Here is a 10,442-nt window from a genome sequence, read left to right on the forward strand (position 1 = left end):
GGAAGTCGAAATAATACGGCAAGTGTAGGTGACGTTGAACGTTTGACTGTCTGATGTATAAACTCGTCAAAATCAATATGAATTAAGTTTTCATATCTAAGTCCAATAGCGTTTTAATACCTACTACATACCTTTTTATTTTTAGTGTATCAAGGCATTGTAAAGTCAAATACTTTTACAAATATTAAAGGGCCCAAATTCATTGAGAACATAATGATTTATTACAAAGATATCGGTAAAAACGATTGGCTGACATTGTATCATGAGTTAATTGACGCAATGAATAAATGTACATAAAAAAGTTGGTTAGGTTATGTTTTAAATTTTATTGCAAAATATTTTTTTCAAAATTCATAGAAGATTCTTTTAACACTTGTTATATTAATATTACAAAACAAAATAAAGCACAATTTGCAATGTAGTAATGTGCGTTTTCAATTATGGGAAAAAAGTTATTATTTCTTTCTTTTAACGTAAAGTCGAAATTTTAAATAATTTCACTTTTCTAAATTGTATACACCCCCGCAAATAATTTTTTACTGTCGCATCACTAAAATCTTGCTCCCGTCTAATCTATAAAAGATTTCACGAAAATTTCGTTATTATTATCTGTATTTATTCTTGTATTTGAAATTTACCCCAATCCTTGTAAATGTTCGTAGAACTTCAAGGTATATTTCGTATATTCAGCTTATCATTCTGTGCGCCCAAAAATACGTTTCATATCATTTTTACTATGTTAAGTCGTAATGTGAACAGGACACACGTGTGACCCACATACACCTTGTACTTGACATTACACATATTACTCGATCAATAAGTCTTCCGATGATTTTCCAAAAGAAATGTAGAAACAGATTTTTTTTCACACGAAATTATATGCAACTTTCGACGTATGAAAATAATCAAAATTACTTTTCATAAAATGAAATAGACATTTATTTCAATCACATAAGTTTATACCAAATGTATACGTACAAAACATTTCATTCATTTTTGTTAAAATGTACGTATCACTTTGAAAATTGCCGTAGGTAAAAATTTAGCAAATACATACATACGAGGATATTATTCGATGTAACATTTCTACGTTACGTTTATAAGGGAAACTTTATACGAATGTTTATAATATAAATTGTATCGTTTATATTGTAATTGTACATAAATTCTAAGTGTCGATAAAATTTTTATTTAAAAATATCGCCACAAAGCTTTCGTAAGTTTCATCTTCATACAAGATGTTACACTTCAATTTTTTAACAAGTTAAAATTTCTAACAATAACACACGATAACTTTCTAATTGTTTAAATATTATCGATACTAAAAGCAACAAAATAATTTATACCCAATTAAATGTTTTCGCTATATCGAAGGGAAAATCACTTCTTATCGACATTTCCTTTGTTTCATAGGTTTTGCTTTTTCTGAATTCTCCGCGATGTATAATTGAATTGTGTTTTCTCAAACTAACGTCGTAGTCGTGAATTCATTGATGAAACACTTGTGACCATCGACGTAGTTCATAATTCACAGTTCCGGTTATTGCCTATAAATATTTTTTCGTAGAAACAAATTGTTCTACGTGTACATAAGTTTTGTTCGCCTATGCACATGCAGATATACCTATGTATATTAACGTCAAACCGGCTTCTCTAGAGTCAAAAGAAGGCAGCGAGTAATTTACGTGCATCGTTTAGTCGATAGCGCAGAAGTAACGTCACACAGTGTTCTATCGTAAGACATTTCCTATTAGAAACGTAAGTTTAAATGACTGCAATTACATATTTCACATGTTGTATCTTGGTTATGTTAATATATGGTGTGTGAGAACAATAAGGAAACTAAAATTTGTGTTTCTAAAATTGGATAACTAGATCGCGGGTTTTGATGCATTTATGGAAAATTTGAAGGCACAAAAATACACAGAATGCACGTGACAAGCAAAAATATATAAATGAGCCTAAAATATAGTACTCGTTGTAGTATTCAGCGAATAAAACAATTGTCGATCCAGCTTCTATTTTCTTAATTATACGAATTTGCATAAAAATCCGCAGTCTACTGATAACAATTTGATAATGAAAATATATTGACCTAATCTATACAGTTAGTTACACACATCCTTACTCTATCTTCGGAGAAAAATTCAACTGGCAAGTTTAAACATACATACTTTAAATATGAAATATCGTTTGTTTCCAGTTCAGTCTTACGGTGAATGCTCAAAATGTGCCCTTTGATCTTTTGTGTCAATCCCATAAGTTTTAAATTTAATAAAAACAAACATAAGCGCCTTCTCATTTCTCAACTTTGTTTTTTGCTTTCCAAGACCATTACAGAACTGCTGCAGAATTTGGTATGTCAAACGGGATGACTTAATAGACTTAAATAATTTCATCTGACGCATTATATAATTCTTTCGTATAATTTAAAATGAAGGGTGAAAGTCAAGAGACTTTGAAGACTATACCTCCATGCCTAAACCATGTACATATTACAGCGATGTTTCATTTTGGGCATTTTGAATAATTTGAGGGGGGACAATTATAAAATTATGCTGCATTCGTCATTTCATCATCGATATAGTGAAAAATTCAGCGTTGCAGGTGATAAATTATCGATTATTTTCCCGAGTTCAGTTCGATTTATGTTTTACAATACATATACAAAGTGTAATATACATGTATATTATATTGGTTGAATAACGTGAAATTAAAAACAGTTTTACCTATGTTTCCTTTTTATTTGAAGTAGATACCTATTTCTATTGTACTTTCCCGATTGCAGATCAACAAAATGGATCGCAGGTGTTCGAGGAGGCTGATGCTCGAAGTGCAGGAAAATGGAGAGGAGAGGCTGGCCTGTTATCAACCCCTCCTAACGGACATTTTCCACAACAGAACGTTGGACCAGTTAAATTCGAAATTCCAAAAGTGCCTGTTATATTTGTACTTGGTTTGTATCCTATAACCTGTAGAAATTTTCTATAGAATTTATGATAAAATTGCAAATCAACGCGCTTTGTCCTTTTTTTCAAATATTCGTGCTGCCGTATCAATTATCACAGATTTTATCTGTTCGCTGATGTTTAAAAGATATTTCATCATAATTGCTCTGTAACACGTAACCTTTTCATTTTTCAGGTGGTCCCGGTAGTGGAAAGGTGACACATTGTGATAATTTGATGCAAGAGAAAAAAGGCATAACGCATATCAATATGATGGACCTTCTGCAACAGTATGCGTTAGGGAACGGTACGAACATTGGAAGAAATAAATTAAAAAAGCACTTTCAGAAATATCGATGATTTTTTAAGAAAGACAAAATCTTTGATTCAAATAGAATAAATATTCGAATAAGCACGACATTACGGCAACTTTGTAAAATAATAAAAATGATACATTATGATAATTTCAACTTATCAAAAAATATATCAATAAATTGTTATAAATATAAATAAAAATCTATTTAAACGAAATGAAGGAATACCAACGTGTCTAATATTATTTTGGAAATTGCTACAACATTATTAGTTTCGTAGTTCCTAATTATTGTACATTTGTCCATTTATAATGGACAGCAAAAACCATGGAAATCCATTTTCCATTCAATTTGGCTGAACTGCTGCATGTCACGTAATATTTTTCTTCGTTTCATACATTAATATTGTTCGTTTTCACGATAGATATGCAAGATTTTGGGCAGCTTAGCAGTAAAACTGTTGCGGAGGTTCTTATGCTCGAAATTAAAATGTCTCCAGGTTCAAAAGTCTTTCTAGTCAGTGGTTATCCACGTAATATGCGCGATGTAGTTGAATATGCTGAAAAAGTAAGTAATTTAATGTTCAATGTGTCGACTACTGTCAATTTCGATTAATATATTTTCAGATAAAAATTGTGAATGGTGTGATTCTTGTGTCCTGGAGGCAAGAGATTCTCGAAAGGCAAATTGACTTTGGTGCACAGCTTGGACAAGTAGTGATCGAGCTAGCGAGAATGGAACTCTATAATTTTTATAGAAACGTTATGCCTGTTGCGGAATATTTCGATCAAAGTGGAATGTTATTAGAGGTACATGAAAGTTTTTATGTATCTTTCTTGAGAAACACAACAAATATACTCATTAACTGTCACTAAATGATCTAATTATTGCCTGTGATAATCTTAGGTGAACGGAGAAAGAAATCCGAACGAGGTTTATATCGATTTTCGTGAAGCGGTTTTCAAGATTCTCGGCCTGTCAGGCGGTGAAGTGCGAGAGAAAAATGTTCCTCAGTCTTTAGAAGCAGAAGTACGTTCTCCAGTTTTATACCACTGATACGTATTTACACCCCCTATCGGCTCTCTACTTTTTGTAGTTGTCATATAACCTTCTTATTCTTTACTTTATATAATCATCAAATTAATATTGTTCTCATTTTGTTACTTCATCGAATATATATTAACGTGGATCAAATTACAGGTAGAAGTCGAAAGGAGAAAAGAATCCATTCCGAAATCGTCGCCCCTTAAGAAAGAGATAGTGACTGAGATGATGCAGATACCTGTCATGGTGAACATACAGCCTATGAAAACCGCAAATAAACCTAGAAAAGGATTACCCGCGTTCATCTGGGTTATAGGTAAAGGAAAAGCATTTAACAGTGAAATAACAGCGGGGAACTCCCGCGTTATACGTGGTCCGGGGAAATTAACCGAATAAGTAGAACGCGATTTTGATATCGCTCGCGGTTGGAAAGTTAAAGCTAATCTATTTAATTAGGTGAAATTTCTAACATGCGCGACTTGTGACATTCTGATTGTACTAGGTGGCCCAGGGAGCAACAAAGAAAGTCTATGCACTCAAGCAGTTCACAACATGCCTGGTTGGGTTCATGTAAACATAGGCGAGCTACTCAGAGCAATGACATCATCGAACACTATTGTTAAGGAAGCTATTGTCAGTGGAGAAATGGTCCCGCAGGACATAGTGATGCAAGTAGTGGAGCAACAAATCATACAAAATCGTGATACGGATGGCGTAGTAATAGATGGTTATCCGAGGGACTCAAATCAAGTACAAGAGTTTGAAAATAAGGTAACGTAAAGTGAAGTAAATGACGTATAATTCTTTTAAATACTACAAAAAATTGGAAAAACACCATCCACTTAATGATTAATATAAAGAGTCTTTTTTCCACTAACGGCGTTATGTCTCTATTACAACATACATGACTTAATATGTTCAGCAAAGTTTAGATGTGAAGGATTTACACATGAAAATTCTAAAAGTACTCTTCCCGGCAGTTGAACGAATTTGAAAATTTAAATTTTATTTAAAATATAGAGAGGCTGTAAAATAAATTTGAACAAAGTAAATAATTTAAGTGTGTGAAAAAGTATAATCTTACCATATAAAAATTTGATTAGAATGAACATTTCAAAATGTTTCTTAATAAAAGTTATGGATGAAGAATAAGTTTATTGAATATGAATCATTTCGATTTTATCAGTTCGGTCAGCAACCACCGTTGGTACTACTAGACTGCTCAAAATTACAACTTGGTAGGGGAAGATTAGATGATAGCGTTTCCGCATTCAGGAAAAGATTGGAACTCTTCCGCGAAGTATCGCTGCCTATGTTGAAATCTCTGGATAATGAAAATCGCCTGACTATTGTAAGTACAATCAGAGAATAATATATTCTCTTACTGCAATGCACAAGACTGATATTAGCATTAATTATTGATATAGATAAAGTAGTAAGTGTGACCTTTTCTCATGTACATATATGTATATCAAACTTATAAGTTTGCTTACGGTAAATTACTTTAAATTACATTATCTAATTAAAGAGATCTACCACTTCATCGATAGCACTAATTACATTAATTCTAAATTCCTACCAAACAGTAATACACTATCCTTTTCAAATAAAATAGATGAAATTATTTACAAGAAAATAATTTTAAATACAGATCGATGGCGACACGGACGTACCAAGTGTACAACAAGAATTCGCGGCTGCACTTTATCAATTAATGACGCAAACGCGACGCAAGGGAGAAAATGATTCACATAGTCCTGAACCACCGATAGTACAAGAAAACGGAAATAACACGAACTCAAATCCAATCATTACTAATGACACGAACCAAACGATCATTCAAAATGGTGTTTCTAGGCAGATAATCGACGGTAAAATGAATATAGAAAAAGCGATTAATGATTCGAAGAATATGAACGGAATAAGCTTACAAGGTAAACATTACTATCTTAATTAGTCTTTTTTATTTTTGCAATTTTTAAAATATGTACATATATTGTTCAGTCGTGTAAACTGACCGGACCTTTAATTTGAAAAATCCGCGAGACGACCAAGTTGCTGAGGTATTATTTGCAATGGTTTCTTGTTCATATTTAATTATGTTTTGTTTTGTTATATAAAGGATCAATGTTATTACTACTTTTTGTTTTTTTACTTTGTTTCTGAGTAAATCATTTAACATTTTTATATCTTAAAAGTACAAATAAAACTTTTAATAGGTTATTATATCATGTATTACGTTGAATTGTAAATCCGCATTGGTTACAGGCTATATGATACTTAAGTTTATAATATAAATAATATTTTAAATGTCGATATAATAAGAAAAATCGCTAAATTTGAACGAATATGTTTCATTGATTATTTTTCGATTGTCACTGAATATTTGTTATTCGATTACGCAAATAATAAACGTATAATGACAATTGACATGCTTTACGCTACTGTTTCTCAGCAATTTCATTCCGTTATTAATGAAACAGAAAAATGAACATATATTATTTCTAGATGTATGGAAAACATTATTTATGAATTAAACATTTTGTTTAAATAAAGTGACGTGTAAGAAGTGTTAGTGTAGTGAAATATCCAAAGAAGTGAAAAATCAAAGTAAAATTTAATTTATTGTCATTTTTCATTCGTAGGCGCAGTAAAAATCGCGAATGGATTAAAGAACAATGCGAGGCAGATTCAAAAGAATGGTACTGCTCGTATACAAAATGGTATTGCTAACGGCACAACACACCTGCTACAAAATGGTGCAGCGCATTTGGCCAACGGCATCGTAGCAGGTAGCAATAAAGTTGCACCAGCAGTGCAAAATTATCTGCCAAACAATACGAAGGACGCTATCAGGAAAATGTACAACGAAGTCGAAGGTTATCAACAGAATTTACACATGTAATTAAGTACATCACGTGAAATTGTTGTTTAAACCAAAGGAAGAGAGAAAAAACAGAAATATTTTTAATATACTTTTTATAAAATTAATCACGTTAATATTTACGAAACTAAATGGACACTCAAGGTTCCTTTCTGATAAAATATAGTACGTATTATAATGTTATTAATATGTGTATTTGCATCGTGCCTTAAGACGACTACGACTTAAATAGGGTTAGACAAGGGACTTAAGGAAAGCCAAACGCAAATTTAGATCCGCAGGTATATAGACTAAGAATCAAATATAAAATCGAATGTTTAAAGAAATAAGGAAATCCCAGGACTACATACTTATATGCGTTTAAATATAGTAGGAAATTGATATTAGTTTAATTTTTTTCCTTCTTTTAGTTTTTCCTTTCTTTTATGTTTCTCTTGTTTAAACATTACAGAAACTACATAATAAACAAACAAAACATGTGACTAATAATGAATTAAAGTAATATACATATATTACCTATTTATATAACGAATATTTGACTTAAGTAAGCACTTGATGTAAGATAAATCATTTGTGGTAAAATTGATCACACAGAAAACACAAATTCCTTTAACTTACTGTTTAGGATATCACCTATCTAGCAATATTTCAGTCGCTAGTAAAATTAAACAAGTTTATGCACGCTTTTTAGTTAAGAATTGGCAATTATACTAAACAGGAATAGCTCTTGTTAGTTTCGAGTTCAGTCTGATAGTGACCGCTTAAGACCATTTTCTGAACACTGATCGAGAAGAAATCGACTATCGTCTTCTGAGTTTCATGCGTGTTTGAGCGTTGCCGGACTTCCGATAAATAGGTTGAAATAAGAGAAATGCATCTCAACACTGGAATATATATATCATCTTGAAAATTGTCGAATGGCTATTGTTTATACCTAGCTTATTGCTAGTAGTTGTGCGTTATCAAGGCGGAATGAGACAGTTTAAAAAAGACAGCTATAGCTGCTCGTTCATCTGATTGTGAGTACATGATACCTAATGGGAAATATTGAGGTCCTTGTTTATTTTAGATACTTAACGCCGGAGACTCACTTCATGAAACCATTTCCAAGGGGATAGCAACTACCTTAAATCTTGATAACTATACCAATAATCATATTTTTGTCATCTTCAATGACCTTGAACGAGCTTTAACACCGTCTATCACACAGCGATGAACAAAATACAGCATCCCGTTTCAAAAAGTAGAGTTGACCTTGAAAACTCCTCTACGCTTCTACCCGTGTAAAAAATATTTGCACCACATATGGCAACATAATTTTTTATATTTTTTCACGGGCAATAATTATAATATGACAGTATTATTACTCGTCAATTATTAAGAGCTATAGTATAATACTATCAAGATGAAGCTGCTTTTTAAAATAAAAAAAAAACGTATACTTATATGATATTTTTGTGACATTCTTTCGATATACAATAAAAGTTCTATAAGAGTTCTTTGGGATCTGTACGCGAACGGTTCATGGTCTATCCCCACCACAAGGGGGAACCACCCTTGAACCAGGCAAGCGACTAATGTGACACGGCCGCGGCATCTCTTTATCGCATTCGGCGTCGGCATGTCCGTGAGACAAACTAACAAAACTACAAAAGTTTGTTATTTTCAGTTTTCGTTAATAAAAATTTCATCAAAATATTGGTGAGATTTTCCTGATTAAAATGATACCAAACACGATATTGTTACAAAACTTGGTTGTGTCGATTGGGCTTGTGAATCTTCCTTTGCCCGCTACGTTCATTTCACTGTTTACATCACAGAATGTAACACCATTTCTCTTAGCTGTACCAAAAGGTAACCGTTAACCAGAACTAGAACTGAATCTATCCGGTTATTCTCAAATGGGACACTCTTTTTAAGGATAACGGTTCCTAAGCGGCATTGCCTTTGATCCGTTAGCGTATAGGAAGAAACGAAATTTGACCTCTGACGAGTTTAAAGGACACATAAGAATACACATAAGAGTTGTTATACATACTAACGTTTACACTACTCAGGACTCTTTACAAGCAGTTCGCAAGCAGTTTGCGAACAATTATAATTTACTAATATGTTAAAAATTTTACTAATAAAAGGTTCGTATGTGTTGAAGGTTCTGGGGTATCAATTTGTTGTCCCTCACAGTCCTCTTACCAGAAGACCATCGTCTTCCCCACTCCGTGGCCAGACCCTTCGCGAACAATATTCTTATTTTTAAAGCAATGCAATGTCGGTTTGCATGTTTTGTAAATCCTTATATGTAATCTTTTTTAGGTGTCTTGTATTTAATAGATATAGTAAAGACATAATAAAGTGTGGATGTATGTAAATATCTATTAATTATTTATAGGGAGGGCGTAATTATGTGTGTATGTACATATGCATGTGTGGAATTTCTTATTAAGTAACTAAATATAAATCGAATTATACCATGTTTGGTCTCATTTTAATCAAAAAAAAAAAAAAAATGGATATGTCAGTAAAATTTTTATCAGCAAAACGCAAAAAACAAAAAAGTTTTTCTTTTGTATTAGTGTTGTCTCACCGATATGTAGGTGTTTGATATTTTAGGACTGGCTCAACTTTCAATACCTCTCTCTTCTTTGTCTGCTATCTCTTTCTGCGTCCGTCGGTGTCGGTAAAATACAAAGAGTTTGAGAAACCTACCACCTTTTTCGTAGCTGTTACACAGCGGTCCCGACTTTGGAACTCTTACCGAACCTTTACTGTAATTCCATATCCTATTGTATAGCCGTCGTATTTACTATGATAACGGGGACGATGGTGGGAGATGGCAGTCGAAGCTCTGGAGCTTAATTGGACATGCACTTTATAAAAATTCCAGAAAAAAACTACTGCCTTCCTTAAGGGAAAAAAAAACTATAATAACGACTTAAAAAGGCCAAAATGGTGACCCAGTAGTTCATTCAAGGTTATTTAGACAATGCTCCCGGTCGCCAGAAAATAAAATTTATGAAGTCCGCGGTCGACCAACCGTACGACTTCACTCATCTCAACCTCCTACTCATATTACTGCATGAGATGATATAAGCAAAGCAATAATGTTATTCATCTGTTGTCGAACACCTTGTACATTAGAATTAAACAATGAAACAGTTATAGTATTAATATACGTAAGCGAGACAGGAGTGAGAACAAGTGTTAAGTGATAACTGTCACATAACTAAGATCCACGAGACAGTTCTAATTTTC

The 10,442-nt window shown here is 32.7% G+C and overlaps 1 protein-coding gene across 1 annotated transcript in view; it reads left to right on the plus strand.

The window, feature by feature from the left end:
* LOC108572008 (adenylate kinase isoenzyme 5) overlaps window positions 1-7,211 on the plus strand; it is an 8,000-nt gene extending 789 nt beyond the window's left edge. Inside the window, exons 2-11 of the mRNA XM_017934189.1 lie at window positions 2,789-2,956; window positions 3,145-3,255; window positions 3,687-3,829; window positions 3,889-4,071; window positions 4,169-4,291; window positions 4,463-4,622; window positions 4,809-5,077; window positions 5,493-5,657; window positions 5,958-6,240; window positions 6,952-7,211. Coding sequence (XP_017789678.1) covers window positions 2,789-2,956; window positions 3,145-3,255; window positions 3,687-3,829; window positions 3,889-4,071; window positions 4,169-4,291; window positions 4,463-4,622; window positions 4,809-5,077; window positions 5,493-5,657; window positions 5,958-6,240; window positions 6,952-7,211 — 1,865 coding nt within the window. The remainder of the gene's footprint in view (window positions 1-2,788; window positions 2,957-3,144; window positions 3,256-3,686; window positions 3,830-3,888; window positions 4,072-4,168; window positions 4,292-4,462; window positions 4,623-4,808; window positions 5,078-5,492; window positions 5,658-5,957; window positions 6,241-6,951) is intronic.
* Window positions 7,212-10,442: the final 3,231 nt, after the last annotated feature.

Source organism: Habropoda laboriosa, unplaced genomic scaffold, assembly GCF_001263275.1.
Source record: "Habropoda laboriosa isolate 0110345459 unplaced genomic scaffold, ASM126327v1 scaffold67, whole genome shotgun sequence".
Taxonomy (NCBI): Eukaryota; Metazoa; Arthropoda; class Insecta; order Hymenoptera; family Apidae; genus Habropoda; species Habropoda laboriosa.